At 44.5% G+C, this 26,922-nt stretch overlaps 1 protein-coding gene across 3 annotated transcripts in view; it reads left to right on the forward strand.

Annotated features, from left to right (window-relative positions):
* Window positions 1-26,922, forward strand: part of AOPEP (aminopeptidase O (putative)) — a 1,002,964-nt gene that overhangs the window by 398,038 nt on the left and 578,004 nt on the right. For all 3 annotated transcript variants that reach the window (XM_069762004.1, XM_069762007.1, XM_069762010.1), the window contains exon 6: window positions 25,111-25,300. In XM_069762004.1, coding sequence (XP_069618105.1) covers window positions 25,111-25,300 — 190 coding nt within the window. The remainder of the gene's footprint in view (window positions 1-25,110; window positions 25,301-26,922) is intronic.

Genomic DNA, 26,922 nt, shown 5'->3' on the forward strand with positions numbered 1-26,922 from the left:
CGCACTGCTTCAGTTACTACTTAGTACATAGTGAGCGACAGCTGTAACCATGCGATTGACAGCCTACTTAGCAGTGCATTAGTACAGAGCTGACTATCAGTGAGTGCTGGGATCTGGTTACAGCTGTCACTCACTGTGTACTGAAGCCGTGTCAGCCGCACCTCTATGACTGAAAGCCGGAGACTGCTAGGAGGAATAAAGTTATTTTTCTACCAGTAGTCGAGCGTTCAGTGCGATGGTTTCAGAATGCTATTAACCTGCAGATTAACCCCATATCCTCAGGTTAATAGTATTTTCTAACATGACAGGTTCCCTTTACTCTTAGTCCCTGTTAGGATGTTGTAATGATTTAGTACATTTATGAGAAAAAAGGTGTTAATTGGCCATGACATGTTGATTGCGAGCAGCTGAAAAGTTGAGAGAGACAGCTGCTCATCATATCTCCACCCCTGGGTATGATTCACTTTGTACAATAAGACATATTTCCAGGACGTCCCCCTGACAGCACACTGGAGGACGTCCCCTCCTCCTGTCCCTGCATGGAGGGACACACGAGAGCAGCGCATGTGCGAAGGCTTACCGGAGGGCTCAGGGGGATCGTGCGGCTGGCCCAATATCTTTCCACCTGTCTTAACGGCCCAAGGCAGAAACTCCCCGGTGGGGAGTCCCTCTGCCACAGAGACCAGTCGAGCGAACGGGCTCCTGGGTAGAGCCGCTTCCTGACGGTGGGGGGCTCTCGGCTCGGGCGCCAGGCAGGAGAAGAGGCGCCAGAACTACATGTTCCATACAGGAACACGGAGGAGTCGGCGGTAACAGAGCTGAGCGTCACTTCCGGTGACGTCAGCCGAGGCCAGCATGCGTTCCACATGGTGGAACGTGGAAGTAAGTGGAATAGCCGAGGTCATTTCCGGTGACGTCAGCGGTGCATCCCGGCTGGCGTTCATGGCGTGGTGGGCGGCAGGCAGCAAATTTGATTTAGTTGCGTTCAGGCTGCCTGGTGTCCACATGTCCAGGACCTGCGGTCATTTGATCGGTGTCGATTGTGAGCAAGTGTCAGGATGCCTGAGACAAAGGAGCATGTTGAAATCAGAACTGAGGATGCGCAAATACACCTGAACTCAGATATAGACGCTAAGCCCAGTCCCTATTCTTGTATTATTAGGATAAGGATATCCCACAAACATCCTCCCAATGGCAAAAAAGCCAGGCAAGGCCTCGGCAAAATCTAGCCGCTGCTCCATGTGCAACGTAAAGCTTCCAGAGGCATACAAAAAAGCACTCTGCAGCTCCTGTATTTCCAGGGTTGTAAGAGAAGAACAACCAACATTATTGTCTGAGATGAGGAGCTTAATCAGGGAAGAAGTAAAAGCCTCCTTGGCTACCATATCGCAACAGCACCACTCTAGTCCAGGTCCAAAATGCAAGAGACCTAGATGGGACCCAGAGCAAGAAGACATTGATAATTCGTCAAATGAAGATTCAGACTTCAAGCGCTCAGATCAGGAAGAAGGTGAACTTCCACTGGGAAGAGATATTTCCTTCCTTGATCCTTTTCTTCCTCTGGAAGACACGGAAGACCTAGTGCAAGCGGTGAGAAATACTATGCAGTTGAAGGAGGAGCCGCGTCCAAAATCCAGACTGGATCTGATGTTTGGAAGTCTAACATCTCAGAAGCAGATGGTATTCCCTGTAAGCGAACATATCCAGCTGGTGATATTGCAGGAATGGAAAGAAGCAGAGCATAGACTAGTGATGTCCCGGGAATTTAAGGGACGTTTACCATTTGACCCAGAGGAGGTCAAGACATGGGAAGAAATCCCTAAAGTCGACGTTCCTGTAGCTAAAGTTACAAAGAAGACTTCTATTCCATTCGAGGATTCGTCAAGCCTCAGGGATGCCATGGACCGCAAAGCAGACATTCTCCTACATCGTGCTTGGGAGACTAATATTGCGGCGACTTCAGTGGCAAGGTCCATGTTTATTTGGATGGGGCAGTTAGAGGAGCATTTAGTTAATAAAACCCCATGGGCTGAAATAATTTCTTCCCTTCCCATTATAAAATCTGCTACAGCCTTCATGGTTGATACTTCAGCCAAATCTGTGAGATTTGCGGCTAGAAATAGTTTTTTATCTAATGCAACCCGTAGAACCATATGGCTTAAATCATGGTCGGGAGATAACGCCTCTAAAAATAAATTGTGTGCCATTCCCTTTGCAGGATCCAGGGTATTTGGTCAGGCGTTAGATGACATCTTGGAGTTTGCATCAGATAATAAGAAGGGATTCCCTGAGGATAAACCCAAGAAGTTTCAGCCTTTTCGGAGGAGGCCACCACCCCTTAAAAAACGGAATATAGAGAACAGTGGAGATCCAACAGAGGGACCTATAAAGGTTCCTATACCCAGAACAGAAGGGGAAGAAATTCCCTTTTCAAGTCAAGCTCTAGACCTAGGAGGCAATGACGCCATAGGTATAGGGGGCAGGCTCAGGTTTTTTCTCTGCAACTGGGGTCAGATCACACAAAGCGAGTTTGTACTAAACATAATATCCAAGGGCTACAAAATAGAACTTGTATCTCCCGCACCCCAAAGATATATCTCACCAACAACTGTGGCAGTCGAATCTCCAATGTTCTCAGACCTTCAGGAACTTTTCAGCTCCCAGGTCATAGTTTGGGTTCCCGCATCAGAAATAAGCAAGGGTCACTACTCTTCCCTATTCTCAATCCCGAAACCATCAGGGGAAAGTCGCACCATCACAAACCTAAAACCATTAAACGCTTGGGTCAAATACAAACGGTTAAAGATGGAATCCATAAAATCAACTATCCATCTCATAGACAAAAATTCGGTAATGTGCACTCTCGACCTGAAGAGTGCGTATTATCAGGTTCCAATTCATCCAACCTCTCAGGGGCTTCTGAGGTTCTTGGTAACTTTATCGGATCAGACCTGCCACCTCCAGTTTCAATGTCTCCCGTTTTGTTTGACTTCAGCCCCAAGAATATTTACGAAGCTGATCGCAGAGGTTGTTACATACCTAAGAAACCAGGAATTAAAATAATTCCTTATTTGGACGATTTTCTCCTGGTAGCTCGATCAGAAAAAACTTTACTCCTACACAGAGATCGAACCATAATGGTGCTGAAACACCTGGGATGGGTTGTAAATCAGAAAAAATCTCATCTAAAACCCAAATCTCGAAAGGTATTCCTGGGAGTGCTTCTGGATTCAACATGCAGACAATCCTTTCTGCCAAGAGAAAGACAGGAGTCAATGAAAAAGATAATCATAGAGTTCCTGAAAGGTCGAGTTACCATAAGATCAGCTATGAAGATCCTAGGGAAAATGACAGCCTGTATCACCTGTGTCAGGTGGGCCCAAGCCCACTCAAGACCATTACAAAGACAGATTTTATCGGTCTGGGATCGTTGTCAGGCGTCTCTGGACAGACGGATTCAACTATCAACAATAGTAAGAAGATCATTACGGTGGTGGACACAACCCAGCAACCTAAGAACAGGTGTTCCATGGATTCCGACTCCTTGTGTGGTAATCACAAGCCACAAGTCTTCAAATTTCAGAGAACTTTTAGCAGTTTGGGAGACCCTAAGATCAAACCAGTCACGGCTAAAGAACAAGCATGTGAAGATTCTAATGGACAACGTAACAGCAGTGTCATTCCTGAGACACCAGGGAGGTCCCAAGCACAAGGCACCTCAAGATCTAGCGCAAAGATATTTGCCTGGGCAGAGAACAGTTCTGTCAATTACAGCAGTGCATCTAGAAGGGTCTCAGAACACCACGGCCGACTACCTAAGCAGGAGGAAGGTCTGTCCAACAGAACTAAGCCACGAAGTTTTTCAACTATTATGCCACCATTGGGAAACCCCCAAGATAGATTTGTTTGCCACAAGGAAAAATTCAAAGGTGCCCAGATTCTATTCTCTCTACCCTTCAGACATGCCAGAAGCAGTAGATGCCTTAAGCCAGACTTGGGACGAACCTCTCTCCTATGCGTTTCCTCCATTGGCTCTCATTCCGATGGTGCTCAGGAAAATTCAGGAAGATCAAGCAACAGTTCTGATGATTGTGCCATTCTGGCCGAAAAGAAGCTGGTTTCCGTTGCTGGGATCCATGACAACAGAGAGCCCAATCAAACTCCCTCTATGGAAGAACATCATTTAACAAGGTCCTGTCTTACACTAAAACCCAGAAAGGCTACACCTTTCAGCATGAATCCTGAAAGGGCCATTTTGAAAGCTCGGGGTTTATCAGATGAAGTTATCTCAACTATCCAAGCAAGTAGGAAACCGGTAACTTCGACAATTTACTACAAGATCTGGAAGAGATTTTGTATGGAAGGTGGTGGGTCTACCGTGTTGCCGGATGCCCTGGACATTCCCAGAGTTCTGGATTTTCTGCAATCTGGATTCAGCATGGGGATTAGGCCTAGTACCCTTAAGGTGCACATTTCGTCCCTCAGCATTTTCTTAGATTATCCCTTAGCTTCACACCCATGGATAATTAGGTTTGTTAACGCCATACAGAGATTGCTTCCCACCTTTAGGCAATTAGTTCCCTCTTGGGACTTAAATTTAGTCCTCAGGGCTCTATGTAAAGATTCTTTTGCCTTAGGGGAAAGCATGCCTATCTCAGTCCGTACATGGAAAACAGCATTTCTAGTAGCAATTACGGCAGCTAAAAGAGTGGGAGAAATTCAGGCTCTATCTATTAGGGATCCCTATTTTCAGGTTCGCGATGATCACATAATTTTAAAATTAGACCCATCGTTTATCCCTAAGGTAGCTTCAATACAAAACCGAAACCAGGAAATAATTTTACCCTCCTTCTGTGAAAACCCCTCGAATGCAAAAGAACAATCTTTACACTCCCTTGATGTCAGACAAGCAGTGTTAGACTATCTAGACTAAGGCCTGGAGAAGGGACCCTAACCTATTTATCTTGTTTGGGGGAAAAAATAGGGGTAAAAAAGCTCCTAAAGCTTCTATAGCTAGATGGATCACAACGGTAATTTCTAAAGCCTATTCATCAGAAGGGGTAGATTGTCCAATAGGAATTAAAGCTCATTCTACTAGGGCTATCTCAGCATCATGGGCTGAATGAGCGGGTGCGTCTTTAGAACAAATGTGTAAGGCCGCAACCTGGGCCAGGGTAAATACATTCTGTAAACATTACAAACTTGCTGTGTTAGCAACCCAGCAAATGTTATTCGGGAGAAAAGTTCTCCAAGCAGTTGTCCCACCGTAAAGGAGTTTATCTCGTATTCTCCAGTGTGCTGTCGAGGGGACGTCCTGGAAAATGGGTATTATACCTACCGATAATTCGGTTTCCAGGAGTCTATCCTGACAGCACCGTTACTTCCCCCCTATGTATACTATTTTCATATGCTGTAATATGATGTGGTCAATAAAAATTCTATTTGTATCTATCCATGAGTGGTACTTGTCAAAACACTGAAGGAAAGGGGGCAGAGTGGGACCTTTTAACCTCTCGTGTGCTTTTTCCTGTCCCTGCAAGGAGGAGGGGACGTCCTCCAGTGTGGTGTCAGGATGGACTCCTGGAAACTGTTACTTTGTTTCACTTTGTGACCGACAAAGGCTATATTTAAGTTTTCCTGTGATGTGGTTTATGGGGACTGAAATAAACCAACTGGACTTTAAATAGAAATGGTTTCTGTCATACCTCCGATCGCTCCCAAGTGGTTAGCATTGTTATATTTGGTGTTAGAAGTGTGGGCAGCGTTCCAAAGGAACACTTGTGACTCCTACAGAAGTACTGCATGTCGTAGGCGAAGGCAGCTGTAAGCCAGAGAGCAACCTGATTAAACACCTTAAACAGTTGGCACAACATGAGACAAGTAAGCTGCTTATATAACGGCTTCAGATGCAACAACAACAGCTGGCACAACAGGAATCAAATAAGCTGCATATGCAACAGCATCAGCAACAGAACCGACAACAGCAGCAGCAAATTGAATTCCTCACAGAGGCAGTTCAAGGAACAGTGGCAGCTTTGACTCCATGGTCATCTCATCAGTTTTTTATCTGGAAGGCAGTGAGTAGAGCCTTTCAGAAAATGATACCGGGAGATGATATGGAGGCCTTTTAACAATTTTTTTTAAAGGGTCAACAAAAGGGAGAAACTGCCGCCAGAGCAGTGGGATGAAGTCCTGGTGCCCTTAACGGGGGAGCCACAAAAGGCCTACTATGATTTAGCCTTACAGGATGCCAAAGAATATGTGAAATTGAAAATGGAAATTTTAGCGTGCTTCATGATGACAACGGATCCACCGCTGGGCATATCACTGTGACAAACCCCTTTGGTCCCAAATGTTTGATTTGCTGCACCTTGTCCAAAGGTGGTTGCAATTGAAGTCCTCTATCCCAGTTCAGATGGTAGAGTGATTTGTAGTGGACGGATTCGGGCTTACGAGCCCGATGCAGACTTGGGTTGCCCAGGGAGATCCGACGACTTGGTTGGACTGGTCGAAAGGTATCAGGTGGACGACTGTTCATTAGGAAGGCATCCTGCTCCATACTGTGAGTCCCATTCCAGGGTGGAGGCTAAAAAGGGAATGAATCGTCAAAAGTCCAAGTGGGTGATGGAGGTCATGTAGAGGGTCTCATCAGAGGATGTAATTTGCCAGAGATGTCATGGCCCAGCTCATATGGTGCTTGAGTCTGACACATCGCTGATCGGGTTGCAGATTACTGTGAGGGTCTGGTGAGGACCCAGCGGTCATGGTGCATATTGGCACACATGACAGAGGTAGGTGGAAGGTCCTTAAAGATGATTTCAGGGAATTAGGCTGCAAGCTTAAAGCAAGGACCTCCAAGGTAGTATTTTCTGAAATACTGCCTGTACCAAGTGCCACGCCAGAGAGGCAATGGGAGATTAGGGAGGTTAATATGTGGCTCAAGAATTGGTGTAGGAAGGAGGGGTTTGGGTTCCTGGAAAACTGGGCTGAGTTCTTAGTTGGCTATAGGTTCTACGCCAGGGATGGGCTGCACCTGTATGGGGAGGCTGCAGCTGTGCTGGGGGAGAAAATGGCTAGAATGTTGGAGGAGTGTTTAACCCCTTAACGACCACCGATACGCCTTTTAACGGCGGCAGGTAAGGGTACTTAAACCAGAGCGCCGTTAATTAACGGCGCTGTGGAAAAAGTGAATAGCGCCCTCCAGAGTCGGATTTTCTCTGGGGTCTCGGTTGCCGGGGGTAGCCGAGACCCCAGAGAACATGATTCAGGGTTTTTTTTACTGACCCCAGGTTGCGATCGCCCGAAATTAACCGTTTACCAGCGGTCGCAAAAAAACCAACGCGATTTCCCATTTAATTTCTCTGTCCTCCGATGTGATCGCACATCAGAGGGCAGAGAAATGGGGTGCCTGATCGCCCCCCGATACTCACCTGTCTCCCCTGCTGCTCCTTGTGGATCCCGAAGGGGGCGCCGCCATCTTGTTCTGGCCAAAATATGGCGGGCGCATGCGCAGTGCGCCCGCCGGCCGGCCCCCGGAAGATCTTTGGGGATAGCCGAGACCCCAAAGAACATGATCGGGTCGGTTTTTACCGACCCCTGTTTTGCGATCGCCGGTAATTAACTGTTTTACCGGCGACCGAAAAAAAAGCGATGTCCTTCTCTGTCCTCTGATGTGATCGCACATCAGAGGACAGAGAAATAGGGGAATTCGGGGACCCTGTTATACTTACCAGTGTCCCCGGGTCCTCCTGCATCCCCTCCTGGGCGCCGGCTTCTTCATCTGGTAAGAAAATGGCGGGCGCATGCACAGTGCGCCCGCTATGATCTGCCGGCCGGCAGCTAGAGGAGTTGGGCTAAAGCTAGGGTTAGGGTTGGGGCTAAAGTTAGGGTTAGGGCTAGAGTTAGGGTTAGGGTTGGGGCTATGGTTAGGGCTAGGGTTAGGGTTGGGGCTAAAGTTAGGGTTAGGGCTAGAGTTAGGGTTAGGGTTGGGGCTATGGTTAGGGCTAGGGCTGGGGCTAAGGTTAGGGCTAGGGTTGCAGCTAAAGTTAGGGTTAGAGTTGGGATTAGGGTTAGGGTTGGTATTAGGGTTCGGGTTGGCATTATGGTTATGTTTGGGATTAGAGTTAGGTTTGGGATTAGGGTTAAGGTTAGGGTTGGGATTAGGGTTAGGGGTGTATTGGGATTAGGGTTAGATTTGAGGTTAGGGTTGCGATTAGGATTAGGGGTGTGTTGGATTTAGGGTTTTGATTAGGGTTTTCGTTAGGGTTGGGATTAGGGTTGTTTTGGGGTTAGGGTTGTGATTATCGTTAGGGTTGTGATTAGGATTATGGATCGGGTTAGGGTTAGGGGTGTGTTGGGGTTAGGGTTGGAGTTAGAAGTGGGGGGTTTCCACTGTTTAGGTACATCAGGGAGTCTCCAAACGCTACAACCAATTTTGCACTCAAAAAGTCAAACGTTGCTCCCTCCCTTCTGAGCTCTGCCGTGCGCCCAAACAGTGGTTTACCCCCACATATCGGGCATCAGCATACTCGGGATAAATTGGACAACAACTTTTGGGGTCCAATTTCTCTTGCTACCCTTGTGAAAATAAAAACTTGAGGGCTAAAAAATCTTTTTATGGAAAAGAAAATATTTTTTATTTTCATGACTCTGCATTATAAACTTCTGTGAAGCAGTTGGGCATTCAAAGTTCTCAGCACACATCTAGATAAGTTCCTTGGAAGATCTAGTTACCCTTGTGAAAATAAAAATTTGGGGGCAAAAAGATCATTTTTGTAGAAAAAATGCGATTTTTTTTTTTTTTTTTTTTTTTTTTTTTTACGGCTCTACGTTATAAACTTCTGTGAAGCACCTGGGGGTTTAAAGTGCTCACCACACATCTAGATAAGTTCTTTAAGGGGTCTAGTTTCTAAAATAGTGTCACTTGTGGGGGGTTTCCACTGTTTAGGCACATCAGGGGCTTTCCAAACGCGACATGGCGTCTGATCTCAAGTCTAGCCAATTCTGCATTGAAAAAGTAAAATGGCACTCCTTCTCTTCCAATCTCTGCTGTGCGCCCAAACAGTGGTTTACCCCCACGTATTGACGTACTCAGGGAGTCTCCAAATGCTACAACCAATTTTGCGCTCAAAAAGTCAAATGGTGCTCCCTCCCTTTTGAGCTCTGCCGTGCGCCCAAACAGTGGTTTACCCCCACATATCGGGCATCAGCATACTTGGGATAAATTGCACAACAACATTTATGGTCTAATTTCTCCTGTTACCCTTGTGAAAATAAAAATTTTGGGGGCAAAAAGATCATTTTTGTAGAAAAAATGCGATTTTTTTTTTTAAATTTTCACGGCTCTACGTTATAAACTTCTGTGAAGCACCTGTGGGTTTAAAGTGCTCACCACACATCTAGATAAGTTCTTTAAGGGGTCTAGTTTCTAAAATAGTGTCAATTGTGGGGGGTTTCCACTGTTTAGGCACATCAGGGGCTCTCTAAACGTGACATGGCATCCGATCTCAAGTCCAGCCAATTCTGCATTGAAAAAGTCAAACGGCGCTCCTTCTCTTCCAAGCTCTGGGGTGTGCCCAAACAGTGGCTTACCCCCACCTATGGGATATCGTCGTATTCAGGAGAAATTTCACAACAAAATTTATGGTTACATTTCTGTTTTTACACTTGTAAAAATAAAAAAATGGTTCTGAAGTAAAATGTTTAAAAAAAAAAAAGTTAAATGTTCATTTTTTCCTTCCACATTGTTTCAGTTCCTGTGAAGCACGTAAAGGGTTAATAAACTTCTTGAATGTGGTTTTGAGCACCTTGAGGGGTGTAGTTTTTAGAATGGTGTCACACTTGCTTATTCTCTATCATATAAACCCCTGAAAATGACTTCAAATGTGATGTGGTCCCTAAACAAAAATGGTGTTGTAAAAATGAGAAATTGCTGGTCAACTTTTAACCCTTATAACTCCCTAACAAAAAACTTTTGTTTCCAAAATTGTGCTAATGTAAAGTAGACATGTGGGAAATGTTATTTATTAACTATTTTTTGTGACATATCTCTCTGATTTAAGGGCATAAAAATAAAAAATTTGAAAATTGCAAAATTTTAAACATTTTCGCCATGTTTCCGTTTTTTTCATGAATAATCACAAGTAATATCGAAGAAATGTTACCACTAACATGAAGTACAATATGTCAAGGAAAAACAGTCTCTGAATCAGCGGGATCTGTTAAAGCGTTCCAGAGTTATAACCTCATAAATTGACAGTGGTCAGAATTGTAAAAATTGGCTCGGTCATTAAGTACCAAATTGACTCTGTCACTAAGGGGTTAAACTAGGGATTGGGGGAGGGTATTCATTTTATAGGAGGGAAAGATAAAGCAGATAGAGACCTGGGCACAAATAATCAAATTGGGGTTGGGGGTGGCATGAGGGGTAGAGTTAGTACAGTTAATAATTTAAGAACGAATAGAGGTTGTAACGAATGGAAGCGGAGGCACAGGTGGTGAAGTTCACATTTGTTTTTTATTGATATTTTTGTGGAACCTCGGGACCACGGTCCGGGAGCTCAGAGGGGGGCATGACTACGTGAGCCCCAAGCACCTGTGGTAAGTCCCCTCGTACAAGGTCTGAATGGAATGCCTGTGGGACACGGGTGCTACCGCCAGTTAGACCCCAGACACGTGGCAGCTGTCCCATCGGGACGGACAAGCAGGGTTAACAGATGTCGTGGAGCTGACACAGGTAGTACTGGCATTGTCCATAGGTACGGATGGCTGAATGGCGGGACATGATGGAACTGGCATAGACAGCATGGTCGATGTCCAGGATAGCCTGGTAACAGGTAGCTGATAGTCTGCGGAGACAAACATTGTAAGCAGAGCACTGGCAGAACACTTCAGAAGCTAAAGCACACACTTGCCAAAACTGGAAGCTAGCAACAGAAGATACTTGTTGCTCCAGCACCCTCCCTATGGCGGAGGGGCTAGAAATAATAATTACTAACACGCCATTGGTCAGAAGTACTTTTTGAAAAATGTGCGCTGTCTCTTTAAGAGATCGGGAGCACACGCGCGACATAAGCACTCTATCTGAGAACCTGCTGGCTGCTCATAAGGAAGCAGGGGGAGGAGAGGAAGCAGAGGCTGGAGCAGGACAGCGTGGGGCCGGCACAGAGTGGGAGTCCCAACGGGGACCCCGCGAAGGTACAGGATCGGGACCGGATATAACAGAGGTACAGAGAGATACATAAAGTGTATGTGTACTAATACCAGAAGCCTCGCCAACAAAATGGAGTAATTAGGATTCCTTTTTATTGGATCATAATTATGACATTGTGGGGATATCTGAGACATGGCTGGACGAGAGCCGTGACTGGGCAGTTAACTTACAGGGCTAAAGTCTGTTCAGAAATGACTGTACAGTTAAGTGAGGGGGAGGGGTGTGTCTATATGTAAAATCATCCTTAACCCCTTAGTGATGGCGCCAGTTTGCAGCTTAACCCCTTCATGACCGGGGGATTTTTCGTTTTTCCGTGTTCGTTTTTCGCTCCCCTCCTTCCCAGAGCCATAACTTTTTTATTTTTCCGTCAATTTGGCCATGTGAGGGCTTATTTTTTGCGGGACGAGTTGTACTTTTGAACGACATCATTGGTTTTAGCATGTCGTGTACTAGAAAACGGGAAAAAAATTCCAAGTGCGGTGAAATTGCAAAAAAAGTGCAATCCCACATTGGTTTTTTGTTTGGCTTTTTTGCTAGGTTCACTAAATGCTAAAACTAACCTGCCATTATGATTCTCCAGGTCATTACGAGTTCATAGACACCAAACATGACTAGGTTATTTTTTATCTAAGTGGTGAAAAAAAAATCCAAACTTTGCTAAAAAAAAAAAAAAAAAAATTGCGCCATTTTCCGATACTCGTAGCGTCTCCATTTTTCATCATCTGGGGTCGTTTGAGGGCTTATTTTTTGCGTGCCGAGATGACATTTTTAATGATAGCATTTCGGTGCAGATACGTTCTTTTGATCGCCCGTTATTGCATTTTAATGCAATGTTGCGGCGACCAAAAAAACGTAATTCTGGCGTTTCGAGTTTTTTTCCCGCTACGCTGTTTAGCGATCAGGTTAACACTTTTTTTTATTTGATAGATCGGGCGATTCTGAGCGCGGCGATACCAAATATGCGTAGATTTGATATTTTTTTATTGATTTATTTTGATTGGGGCGAAAGGGGGGTGATTTAAACTTTTATGTTTTCTTTATTTTTTTCACATTTTTTTAAACTTTTTTTTTTAACTTTTGCCATGCTTCAATAGCCTCCATGAGAGGCTAGAAGCAGGCACAACCCGATCGGCTCTGCTACATAGCAGCGATCTGCTGATCGCTGCTATGTAGCAGAATTGCACGTGTGCTGTGAGTGCTGACCACAGGGTGGCGCTCACAGCGACGGGCAATCAGTAACCATAGAGGTCTCAAGGACCTCTATGGTTACCATTCACAAGCATCGCCGACCCCCGATCATGTGAAGGGGGTCGGCGATGACGTCATTTCCGGCCGCCCGGCCGGAAGCGGTAGTTAAATGCCGCTGTCTGCGTTTGACAGCGGCATTTAACTAGTTAATAGGTGCGGGCAGATCGCGATTCTGCCCGCGCCTATTACGGGCACATGTCAGCTGTTCAAAACAGCTGACATGTCCCGGCTTTGGTGCGGGCTCACCGCGGAGCCCTGCATCAAAGCAGGGGAGCCGGCATCGGACGGTATAGTACGTCCGATGCCGGTAAGGGGTTAATGACCAGACCAATTTTTACAATTCTGACCACTGTCACTTCATGAGGTTATAACTCTGGAACGCTTTAACGGATCCCTCTGATTCTGAGTTTTTTTATTCGTGACATATCGTACTTCATGTTAGTGGTAACATTTCTTCTATATTTCTTGCATTTAATAATGAAAAAAATGGAAATATGGTGAAAATTTTTTAAATGTTGCAATTTTCAAACTTTGATTTTTTTATGCCCTTAAATCAGAGAGATATGTCACACAATATAGTTAATAATTAACATTTCCCACATGTCTACTTTTCATCAGCACAATTTTGGAAAAAAAAATATTTTTTGTTAGGAAGTTATAAGGGTTCAAATTTGACCAGCGATTTCAAATTTTTACAACAACATTTACAAAACCATTTTTTTAGGTACCATCTCACATTTAAAGTCACTTTGAGGGGTGTACAAGACAGAAAATACCCAAAGTGACACCATTCTAAAAACTACACCCTTCAAGGTGCTCAAAACCACATTCAAAAAGTTTATTAACCCTGTATGTGCTTCACAGGAACTGAAGAAATGTGGAAGGAGAAAATTAACATAACTTTTTTTTACAAACATTTTGCTTCAGAACCTATTTTTTTATTTTCACAAGTGTAAAAAGAGAAAATGATCCGCAAAATTTTTTGTGTAATTTCTCCCGAATACGCCCATACCCCATATGTGAGGGTAAACCACTGTTTGACTTTTTCAATGCAGAATTGGCTGGAATTGAGATCGGACGCCATGTTGCTTTTGGGGAGCCATTGATGTGCCTAAACAGTGGAAACCCCCTACAAGTGACACCATTTTGGAAACTAGACCCCTTTAGGAACTTATCTAGATGTGTTGTGAGCAGTTTGAACAACCAAGTGCTTCACAGAAGTCTACAACATAGAGCCATGAAAATTAAAAATCTTTTTTTTTTTGCACAAAAATGATATTTCACCCCCAAATTTTTACTTTCACAAGGGTAAGAGGAGGAATTGGACCATGAAAGTTGTTGTTCAATTTGTCCTGCGTACGCTTACACCCCATATGTGGGGGGGGGGACCACTGTTTTGGCGCATGGCAGAGCTCGGAAGGGAAGAAGTGCCCTTTTGGAATGCAGACTTTGATAGAATAGTCTGCGGGCATCATGTTCCATTTGCAGAGCCCATGATGTGCCTAACCAGTAGAAACCCCCCACAAGTGATCCCATTTTGGAAACTAGATCCCCCCAAGGAGCTTATCTAGATGTGTGGTGAGCACTTTGAATACCCAAGTGTTTCACAGAAGTTTATAATGCAGAGGCGTGAAAATAAAAAATCATTTTTTCCAAAAAAATGATTTTTTAGCCCACAATTTTTTATTTTCCCAAGGGTAACAGGAAAAATTGGACCCCAAAAGTTGTTGTCCAATTTGTCCTGAGTACCCTGATGCCCCATATGTAGGGTAAACCACTGTTTGGGCGCACGGCAGAGCTGAGAAGGGAGGGAGCACCATCTGACTTTTTAAACGCAAAATTGGCTGGAATCAATGGTTGCGCCATGTGTTATGATCTGGTGGCCTAGGAGCAGCATGAGACATACTCTGGAGAAGGTGGTACCTTTACTGACCGCAAACCCTGAACTAGCAGCGCAACTAGAAGTAGCCGTGGGGGGTACCTAACACTCCCTAGACCCCTCGACACAGCATAAGAACTAGCTACCCCTAAAGACAGAAATGGGAAAACTATCTTGCCTCAGAGAAAATCCCCAAAGGATAGACAGCCGCCCACAAATATTGACTGTGAAAGGAGAGGGAAATAACATACGCAGACATGAAATCAGGATTTAGCATAGGAGGCCATACTAGCTAAAAAGGAAGAATAGGACAGAGTACTATGCGGTCAATATTAAAACACTAGAAAATATCCACCACAGAAAATACAAAACACCACATCTGACTAAAGACATGGAGGGTATATCTGCATCTCCAGAGACACAGCTAGGCTGCAAAAAATCCTTCACAGACAAAGCTGGACAAAACAAAACAAGAAAATGCACAGACTATAAGGTCCACAGCAGGTGGACAGCAAAAACAAGGCCAGAACTTATCTTTGAAGAAATGAACAGCAGACCAGGAGAGACCAAGTATGGATGTGAATCCTCCAAGAACAATGGACAACTGGCACTGACTAAAGGATAAAGCAGGACTTAAATAGCCCAGCCCAAATTGCAAAGAATGGATACACCTGATGGAGCCCAAGAGCAGAATTCACAACAGTACCCCCCCTTGAGGAGGGGTCACCGAACCCTCACCAGAGCCCCCAGGCCGATCAGGACGAGCCAAATGAAAGGCACGAACCAAATTGTCAGCATGAACATCGGAGGCAACAACCCAAGAATTATCCTCCTGGCCATAACCTTTCCATTTGACCAGATACTGAAGCTTCCGCCTCGAAAAACGAGAATCCAAAATCTTCTCAACCACATACTCCAACTCCCCATCAATCAGCACCGGGGCCGGAGGATCAGCAGAGGGAACAACGGGCACCACATACTTCCGCAACAAAGATCTATGGAACACATTATGGATGGAAAAAGAGGCTGGAAGGGCCAAATGAAAATACACCGGATTGATAATCTCAGAAATCCTATAAGGACCAATAAACCGAGGCTTGAACTTAGGGGAAGAAACCTTCATAGGAACATGACGGGAAGACAACCAGACCAAATCCCCAACCCGAAGCCGGGAACCAACAAACCGACGACGGTTAGCAAAACGCTGAGCCTCCTCCTGAGACAACACTAAATTATCCACCACATGAGCCCAAATCCGCTGCAGCCTGTCAACCACTGAATCCACACCAGGACAACCAGAAGGCTCAACCTGCCCTGAAGAAAAACGAGGATGAAAACCAAAATTACAAAAAAAAGGCGAAACCAAGATAGCAGAACTAGCCCGATTATTAAGGGCAAACTCGGCCAATGGCAAGAACGCCACCCAATCATCCTGATCAGCAGACACAAAGCATCTCAAATAAGTTTCCAAAGTCTGATTAGTTCGCTCCGTCTGGCCATTTGTCTGAGGATGAAATGCGGAAGAAAAAGACAAATCAATGCCCAGCCTAGCACAAAAGACCCGCCAAAACCTAGAAACAAACTAGGAACCTCTATCGGACACAATATTCTCCGGGATGCCATGCAAACGAACCACATGCTGAAAAAGCAACGGAAGCAAATCAGAAGAGGAAGGCAATTTAGGCAAAGGTACCAAATGAACCATCTTAGAAATCCGGTCACAAACCACCCAGATAACCGACATCCTCTGGGAAACCGGAAGATCTGAAATAAAATCCATAGAAACATGCATCCAAGGTCTCTCAGGGACCGGCAAAGGCAGAAGCAACCCACTAGCACGGGAACAGCAAGGCTTAGCCCACGCACAAATCCCACAGGACTGCACAAAAGAACGCACATGCCGCAACAAAGAAGGCCACCAAAAGGACCTACCAACCAAATCTCTGGTACCAAAAATCCCAGGATGGCCAGCCAACACAGAACAATGAACCTCAGAAATCACTTTACTAGTCCATCTATCAGGAACAAACAGTTTCCCCACTGGACAGCGGTCAGGTTTATTAGCCTGAAATTCCTGAAGAACCTGTCATAAATCAGGGGAGATGGCAGAAAGAATCACCCCTTCCTTCAGAATGCCGACCGGCTCAAGAACCCCAGGGGAATCAGGAAAAAAACTCCTAGAGAGGGCATCCGCCTTAACATTCTTAGGACCAGGAAGGTACGAGACCACAAAATCAAAATGGGAGAAAAACTGGGACCATCGAGCCTGTCTAGGATTCAGTCGTTTGGCAGACTCGAGGTAAATCAGATTCTTATGATCGGTCAAGACCACAATACGGTGCTTGGCCCCCTCAAGCCAATGACGCCACTCCTCAAATGCCCACTTCATAGCCAACAACTCCCGATTGCCGATTTCATAATTGCGTTCCGCAGGCGAAAACTTCCAAGAAAAGAAGGCACACGGTTTCATCAAGGAACCATCAGAATTCCTCTGAGACAAAACGGACCCTACCCCCAATCTCAGACGCGTCAACCTCAACCTGAAATGGAAGAGAAACATCCGGCTGACGCAACACAGGGGCAGAAGTAAATCGGCGTTTAAGCTCCTGAAAGGCAGAAACAGCCGCAGAGGACCAATTCGTCACATCAGCGCCTTTCTTCGTCAAATCGGTCAGAGGTTTAACCACACTGGAGAAGTTGGCAATGAAACGACGATAAAAATTAGCAAAGCCCAAGAATTTCTGAAGGCTCTTCACAGATGTGGGCTGAATCCAATCATGAATGGCCTGAACCTTAACCGGATCCATTTCTATAGATGAGGGAGAAAAAATGAAGCCCAAAAAAGAAACCTTCTGCACTCCAAAGAGACACTTAGACCCCTTCACAAACAAAGCATTATCATGGAGGATCTGAAATACCATCCTGACCTGTTTCACATGAGACTCCCAATCATCGGAAAAAATCTAAATATCATCCAAATATACAACCATAAACTTATCAAGATAACTCCGAAAGATATCATGCATGAAGGACTGGAACACAGATGGGGCATTAGAGAGTCCGAATGGCATCACTAGGTATTCAAAATGGCCTTCGGGCATATTAAATGCAGTTTTCCACTCGTCACCCTGTTTAATACGAATAAGATTATATGCTCCAGCTCCACACACTGACCCCTCGTCAGTCCTGGCTTCAAGGGAAGCTGCCTTACAGGGATCACCATCTCATCCAATGCATTGGGACAAGGGCATTCCCGACAGTCCAGACCCTCAGAAGATCCATGGCTTCCCCAAAGCAGTGCCATCACAGACTCTGTGAGTAAATGGTTTCACCCTGTGCTAGTCAGGAATCCAGTCCACCCACAGGACCTTCCAACACAGCGACGATCCACGTCCATGGTTTCTCCATGTGCTATTCAGAAATCCGGTCCACTGACAGGACCTACCAATGCAGAGACCTTCCAGGTACACGGCCTCACCATGTGCTCTTCAGGAAGTCTGTCCACTCATAGGACCTTCCAACACACAGGCCTGACCTCATACAGGACCTTACAACCTGGATCATGTGACCCAAACCAAGGTCACATTATGTAGCTGAAACCACCCCCATTGGGTGGTAGGTGTATGTGCTTAGCCAGTCCCACCCAGCTCTCTGGCTAACCATGTAAGCCCCCTTAGTATAAACAAAAACAAGGATTGTGCAACTACAGGTCCCAGAGCAACATTTCAGGCTTACAGCGCAGAGGATCTCCTCCTCTGCGACACATACCGGCCATTTACAACAGTGTCGGTCACTGTCTCATAACATGTAAAGAAATGAAGGCCTTATACCACCAAAGTAGCAACAATTTCACCACAGTAGATATAGTACAATAGGGACCGACAGGTCTTCCACTACACCCAATCCAGCAAATGCACACCCAACAAGGAGTGTTCATATTTCAAAAAATTACCGCCAGACACCACAAAAGTGGCATCCATTTGATCACAGTAGAAATAGTATAAAGGGGAGTGACAGGTCTTTCACTACACCCAATCCAGCAGATGGGCACCCAACCAGGAGTGTTCACATTTCCAAAAATAATTGTAGACTATACCAAAGTGGCATAAATTTCACCACAGTAGAAATAGTAGTAGGCGAGTTCAGGCCTTTTTTTTTTTTTTTGGAAGACCAAAATGTCAAAAGTGTAGGCCCTTTAAATTGTGAGGAAAGAATAGTTGTAGCTGATGAGGAAAAAGCTAATATATTAAATACCTTCTTCTCCATGGTATTCACAGTGTAAAATGAAATGCTAGTTGAAATGCCGAGAGACAAGGAAAACTCTATATTTGGGGTCACCAATGTAACCCAAGAAGAGGTGTGAAACCAGCTAAATAATATTAAAATAAATAAATCTCTGGGTCCAGATGGCATATACCCACGAGTACTAAGAGAACTACGTAATGTAATAGACAAGTCATTATTTCTTATATTTAGGTACTCTATTGCGACAGGGTCTGTTCCACAGGACTGGCGCATAGCAAATGTGGTACCAATATTCAAAAAGGGCTCTAAAAGTGAACCTGGAAATTAAATAGGCCAGTAAGTCTAACATCTATTGTTGGTAAAATATTTGAAGGGTTTCTGAAGGATGTTATTCTGGATTATCTCAATGAGAATAACTGTTTAACTCCATATCAGCATGGGTTTATGAGGAATTGCTCCTGTCAAACCAATCTAATCAGTTTTTTTGAAGAGGTAAGCTATAGACTGGAAAAATCAAGATAAACCACATCCAAAGCGTTTGATACAGTGCCACACAAGAGGTTGGTACACAAAATGAGAATGCTGGGTCTGGGAGAAAATGTGTGTAAATGGGTAAGTTACTGGCTTAGTGATAGAAAGCAGAGGGTGGTTATAAATGGTATATTCTCTAACTGGGTCGCTGTGACCAGTGGGGGTACCGCAGGGGTCGGTGTTGGGGCCCATTCTCTTCAACATATTTGTTAACGATCTGGTAGAAGGTTTACACAGTAAAATATCGATATTTGCAGATCATATAAAACAATGTGAAGCAGTCACTACAAGAGAAGATAGTATTCTGCTACAGATAGATCTGGATAATTTGGAAACATGGGCCGAAAGGTGGCAGATGCGGTTTAAGAATGATAAATTTAAGGTTGTACACATGAGAAGAAGGAATCAATATCACCATTACACACTGAACAGGAAACCACTGGGAAAATCTGACATGGAAAATTACTTGGGGATCCTAGTTAATGATAAACTTACATGGAGCAGCCAGTGCCAGGCAGCAGCTGCCAAGGCAAACAGGATCATGGGGTGCATTAAAAGAGGTCTGGATACACATGATGAGAGCATTATACTGCCTCTGTACAAATCCCTAGTTAGACCGCACATGGAGTACTGCATACAGTTTTGGGCACCGGTGCTCAGGAAAGAGTATTGGCACTAGAGTGAGTACAAAGGAGGGCAACAAAATTAATAAAGGGGATGGGAGAACTGCAATACCCAGAGAGATTAGGAAAATTATGATTATTTAGTCTAGAAAAAAGATGACTGAGGGGCGATCTAATGATGATGTTTAAGTATATAAGGGGACAATACAAATATCTCTCTGAGGATCTGTTTATACCAAGGAAGGTAATGGTCCAAGCAGGCATTCTCTGTGTCTGGAGGAGAGAAGGTTTTTCCACCAACATAGAAGAGGATTCTGTACTGGTAGGGCAGTGAGAATCTGGAATTCCTTGGCTGAGGCAGTGATGATGGTGAACTCAGTTGAGGGGTTCAAGAGAGGCCTGGATGTCTTTCTGGAGCATAACAATATTATATCTTACAGCTATTAGGTTCTTTAGAAGGGTGTAGATCTGGGGATTTATTCTGACAGAATATAGGCTGAACTGTGTTGCTAACTATGTTACTATGTTACTATGTAAACCCTCCCTGATGGTGTTGATATTCAGTTCTACATATTCCTGTACCATCCTCTCCATTCGTTCACCACGTGTAAGACTTGGACTTTGTTGTGCTGGTGCACGAGTTGATCTGAAAAGTGTCAAAGGACTCACAGAAATTGCTTCTTCCACTTCCACTGCTGCTGCTAATGTTTTGACGTTGATGTGCCGGAGGTTGGATGTCTAGAGCTGCAATGCAAACTCTGTGCTTTACTGCTGTCTTGGGGGAAAAGCTCTCTTAAGGTTTTGTAAAAGCGAGTTTCGATACTCCAGCATTCGTTGGTCCATTTCTAGGGCAGGAAGCATCTTGCAAAATTTGGTTTTATAACGAGGATCTAATAAAGTGGCAACCCAGTAGTCAGCATTTTTCTTAATTGTAACTATACGGGGATCATGTTGCAGATAGTGCAACAAGAAGGCACTCGTATGTCGGGCTCTATCATGAGGTCCAAGCCCATGCTGTTTTGGTGGCTGGGTAACAATGAGGCTTGTTTCCTCCGTCCCCTCCTGCCAACTGCAAACAACAGAGAGGGGAGGATTATCCTCTTCATCTGACTCACCCATCACCTCTTCCTCCTCCATTTGTTCCTCGGATCTTGCACTTTCAATAACAGTTTCTGTTATCACCAGCCACCCTCGATCGCACCCGCCTGTGTGACGATATTCTTGAACTTAAAGACCTTCTGCATCCTCCTCTGCTTCCTCTTCTTCTGGGACCACCATCTCCTCCCAGGCTATTCAAAGTCTGTACCAGCATATAGATGACCGGAATAGGGATGCTGATGATGGCAGCATCAGTGCTAATCACTGCCCACTCTGTAAACATGATATGTGCCACATTCGTACTGCATTGTCCCAGGCTACACAACATGACATACTGCGTCATGGCTTGTTGCTGCTGCCACAGTCGCTGCAACATGTGCAGAGTGGAATTCCACCGTGTCCGCACATTGCATATAAACCTGTTAACTGGCATGGACAAATCCTCTGTATCAATGCAAGCGGTGTGAACGGCGGAAAGGAGCACACCACTTATGTACTTTCTGGAGCAGCTCACTTAGGCCATGTTAGTGGCAGAGAAAAACTCTTTACCACCAGGATGAGAACGTGCGCCATGCAAGGCACGTGTGTGAGCTTGCCTCACCATAGGGCCGCCATCAGGTTTGCACCATTATTGAACATGGCCTTCCCTGGATGCAGGTTCAGCAGAGACAACATTGATTAAACTCAGCCTGGAGAGTTGCTCACATCTCTTCAGCTGTATGACTGCGATCTCCAAGGCATATTAATTTTAACACTGCCTAATTGCGGTGAGTTCTGGCTACGCAGTACGGAGGTGGTGGGGATTCACTCTGCAGTATTGGAACACGTATTTTGTTAAGGCAGAGGTTGAGGGCGCAGATGGAGGCCCTAGAGGAGGCAGAAGCAGTGGAAGTGTTAAATGTAGAGGTTTGTCCTGCAAAGCCTTTGGGATTCCAAGACTTGTGGAGCAGCACCTGCCCCCACAGCCACCAAAGTCACCCAGTGCCCACCCAGCGAGATGTAACACCCTTATCCATGCTTATTCATCCACGTATCTGTGGTGAAATGCACCCTGGCAGGCATAGATTTAGTCAAGAAATGGGTGATGTTGTCTGCGACATGCTGGTGTAGCGCTGGCAGAGCTCTCTTAGAAGAGTAATGGCAACTGGGCAATTGATACTGGGGGATTGTGACGGCCATCAGCTTTTGGAAACCATCTGTATCTACCAGGCTGAAAGGCAGCATTTCCATGGCCAACAGATTGGAGATGGTGGAGATCAACCTCTTAGCTTTGTCATGCGTAGGAGGAAACAATCTTTTACGTGACCACAACTGTGGTACCGTGGGCTGGCTGCAGTGCTGGGAGAGGGCAGAGTACAGTGAACTGGATAAACTGCTGGATCAAAAGACAGGTGCAGGAGTAGAAGTTACTGTGGATTGCAAAAGTTGTGGTGTGCTCATTTTCTGCGATGGGTCAAAAACAGCAGGTATGTCCGCATCTGTTACATCTGATGGCAAGCTCTCAGTCAGCATGACTGGAGCAGGTAAAGAACCCTAGGTTCTGTGGTCGAAGATCTGCATCTCAATCATTGGCACAGTTACAGAGGATAAGGAAGAAACAGCAGATGCATTTGATGGGGCTGCTGATGGTTGTTGAGGTCCGCATTTTTCTGCAGTGGGATTTCCAGTTTAATGCATGTTGATTGCTCATGTGAACATTCATACATGTAGTAGTCAAATTATTGCACTTTTTACCTCTGCCTAGTTTTTTTTGCAAAGCTGGCAGATTACGTGAGTTGGCACATCATTTGCAGTGTCAATAACGTTCCAGGCAAGACAACCCTTGCCACCCCTGTGAGCTGCAGACCCGCGGATGTTGCTGGTCTGGTCACAGCCACAGTTATGGCTGAAGATGCATTGCTCGCCGTGGCTGCATCACTACATGTCTGTGAGGTACGGTGAAAAATAACCTCCTCGTCTTCCTCCTAAGATGACCTACTCAGGTGTGTGCTTCTATGTTCATGCCAACTGGGTTCTAACACCTTATCATCATCATCCTCTGTGTTATCACACTTCTCGCCCTTGGAGTTGCCCTCTTCCTTTCCCTGCCCTGACAGCACAGTACAGTGTGTGTGAGCCTCCGATATCTTAGTCTCATCAGGATCATCTCCCTCCCCAGGGATTAACATCTGATGATGAGGGTAAGGATGCTGCTCGGACCCTACTTCGTCCTTCCCTGGATCCAAGCTAAAAAAATTTGGGGCATCAGTGCAGATTTACTCCTCTTGACTCTGTGAAGCTTTTGAGTACACTTCTGATGATCATGGCAGGGAATGTATGAACAGCTCTTCAGACTCATCCATTTGGTTCTGTACAGTCAGTTGTATGTTTGAAGAGTTGGGATATGGGGGGAAGCAAGGGGAATTTGGGTGCCACCTCTGTGGATTGTACTGGGTGTGATGTTGAGGTGGAGGAAGAGGAGGAGAGGCCACTTGAAAATGCACTTGCCATCCACTTCAGCACATGCTCTTTCTGGACCTCAACAAGGCGTACCACTGTGCATCTGCCAAAGAAAGGTAGTGGACTAGTCCGTCCAGTAACAGAAGTTGTCAGATGTCTTTGCATAGGATGTGACGTTGATGGTTCATTAGTGTTTTCACTAACCTTACCACCTACCCCACGTACACCTTGAACATCAAGCCTAAATCCCCTCCACAATGGCCTCACTTTTTCCAAGGCATGTTTCTCCGATAGTGTGGAAGGAGCACTGTATTACCAGCTAAAAAAAATAGATTTTAAACTGTGCACCACCTCTGCAAACAGCTGTATTTTAGCGACAGTAAATTCCAAGGTGAAATATGTCATGCTGTATCGCATTAGTCACAGAAGAAAGAATTGTTTGAGTGTGGATGAGGCCTATATGAGAGAGAATATATGCTACAAACAATTTGAATGTCCGATGTCCCCTACTGTATGACACAATAAATAGAGCAATTTTTTGGTGGCCTCTGTGTCAGGCCTCTATAACACACTAGATACTACAAACTATTTGAATGTGAGATGTCCCTACTGTATGACACTAGGAACAGAAAATGTTTTTAGTGGCCTCTGGATCAGGCCTCTTTAACACACTAGATGCTACATACTATTTTAAAGACAGGTCCCCTTTTGTATGATGATAGCAACACAAGAATTTTTGGATGGCCTCTGGATCAGGCCTCTACAGCTTAATTTCAACCCATCAAAGTGACAAAGTGTGATACGATGGGCTAACTTTTTGCAACTGAAAAATTATAATGTTTTTTTTTTATGTGCCATAGGTCAGCAGACAGTTTCATATCACCACAGCACAAAATATCAAGGTGGGATACAGCAGGCTGTTTCACATTTAGCTACTGAATTTATTTTATTTAGAATCCTATACTCGTGCATGGAGCACAATAGAAGCAGTGCACAACACACTTGTAGGATATGTGCCCTGCTGGCTTTGTCTGTGGCCAAAAAAAAAATGCTGGAAGGTAAATTTAACAGCCACCCTGTAAACTAGCTAGCTACACTGTCTGACTGATATACAACCACCTTGCTAAGTAGCTAAAATCTTGCCGCTAACAGTGCCAGCGTCCGGAGCAGCCTCTCTGCGCTGTTACAGTGTCTCAATGGCGCTAAAACAAGATGTCTGCTCTGTATATACCTAATTACATAAATACAAATTACCTGATGCGCTTCAAACCAATGAGTGTTCAAGTTTATACAGCGCGGAGTTGGAAAATCTGCATAAAAACGATGATACAGTGAAAATACTTGCGTAATAATTTTGCACTCAGTGTTAAGAAGAGTAGGGGAAAATTTCTCCAGAACGATGTGAAAAACTGATATAATTGTGCAGAAAACAATGACTTAAAGTGGTTCTACAAGCTATTGAATCATGGGGTGTACTTCATTTTTCACATACTGCTTTTGCATTTTAGCCTAGATTTTGTTAATGACACAGTGTAATTTGCCCTGTGTAACAACAACATCTGTTGTTCATCTGCGTTTAACTAATTAAAAAAAAAAAGGTTAAGGATTAGATGTTTTTATTTTTTATGTCTTAATACTAAAACACAATGAGATAGGGAGTGTGTATATAGTGTATAATACGATTTTCTGTGTTGCAAATTTACTTGCGAGAACCTGGCATGCATATGTGAATGATGATATGACAAAGCTAATAAAGAGGACATAATAGATGAAATGTTCATGCTACAACAAGTTAATGCCCAATATGTAATTTGCTTCTTATTTTTCTGACCCAGCCCACACATTATTTATCTAGCACAAAGTGTGCTGTCTGGAGGAAATCCGCTCTGCATTTCACGTGTCTGCCATGAAATCGCACATGCTTGGTTTGGGTTGGCCATTGGTGCACGTGACTGGACAGAAGAATGGATAAGTGAAGGATTTGCCACACATCTAGAAGATGTTTTCTTAGCAAAAGTCCTGAAGGTAATCATTTGCAGCAAATCTGATGTTAATGTGTGACAAAGCATATTGAAATAAAGTCTTGTTAAAGGAACCTGTATTTAGGTTTTTGCTACCCCATGTTAGAGCAGATGTTGTAGAGGCGGAGACCCTGATTCCAGCGATGTCTCACTTTGCACCAAGCAACTCGGTATCTGTTTTATTTGCTACAGATCTACCAGTTCTCTAGATACTGAGCTCTGTATAACCCCTACCACAGGCAGAAAACTGCCAATCAGTTCTGGAGGCATGGTTATACAGAGCTCATAAATGTGGAGGACAACATGGTAGCAGATTTACTATTCCTATAGTGATACTCTCCTGCTGATAAAACACTGAATGTATTGAAATGACAGCAAGCAGCTCAGTAAGTAATACTTCACTGGAATTAGGGTTTCTGTCTCTATATCATGGTACTATCAGATTAGGTGGCAAAAACTTGGTGACAGATTCCCTTTAAAGGGAATCTGTCACCCCATTTTTCGCCTATAAACTAAGGCCACTGCCATCAGGAGCTTATCTACAGCATTCTGTAATTCTGTAGATAAGCCCCCACTGTAACCTGAAAGATAAGAAAAACAAGTTAGATTATACTCACTCAGAGGCGGACCAGGTCCGGCGCCTCCCATATTCATCTTCATGTTCTCTGACCTTTCCCGACACCTGCGCACTGCAGTACTTTGCGCTGCCCTCAACAGAGCAGATAAAGTACACCTGTGCAGGAGCAGCGACAGAAAGCAAAGAAGACGACGTTATCGTATGAATATGGGAGGCGCCGGATCCGGACCTGCGACACCCATCGGACCGGACCGCACCAGGACCGCCCCTGGGTGAGTATAATCTAACTTGTTTTTTCTTATCTTTCAGGCTACATCAGGGGGCTTATCCACAGAATGCTGTAGATAAGCCCATGATGCCGGTGGCCACAGTTTATAGATGAAAAATGGGGTGACAGATTCCCTTTAAAGCAAATCGTGGTTAATTGTTCGTACTTTAAAACAGTATTGCCCCTTAGTGATGCTGCACAAGAGACACACTAACCGAATTTGTAAGGAGTATAATGAGAAATAATAAATCTTATTCATCATATTTTTTTCTCTTTTTAAGCATTGTAGTAATTTGTTTTATTATTTTTATTAATTTCCATACTGGTAATACACAGATCCTGTCTGCATTATTTCTATGCTAAGCATGGTAGGCTGTGTCTTAGGTGAATTTTAATGAATGAGAGTTAAAGGGAACCTGTCAGCAGGATTGTGCACAGTAACCTACAGTGTCAGGCTGGCACCATTATACTGATTACAATGATACCTTGGTCTTGAATTTGTCTTGTGGTTGTTGTTTAATGTTTATTTTCAGCTTTGAGTTAATGATATGCTCGTGCTCTGGGGCGGGGCTGTGGGGAGTCTTTATGTGGTGCTCTGATTAGCTATTCATAATGCAGACTGCTGACAGGTCACTGTCCAAGTAAATCAAGTAATATTATGACAGGGCAAATTCAAGACACTTAACGCCCCCCATAAACATTATACTAATATTGTCCGAATCTGCTGATGGCAGGATCTATCGACAGTCTAATGTATATGATGGCCTCCCAACTCTTCCCT

This window comes from Ranitomeya imitator, chromosome 1, assembly GCF_032444005.1.
Source record: "Ranitomeya imitator isolate aRanImi1 chromosome 1, aRanImi1.pri, whole genome shotgun sequence".
Classification (NCBI taxonomy): Eukaryota; Metazoa; Chordata; class Amphibia; order Anura; family Dendrobatidae; genus Ranitomeya; species Ranitomeya imitator.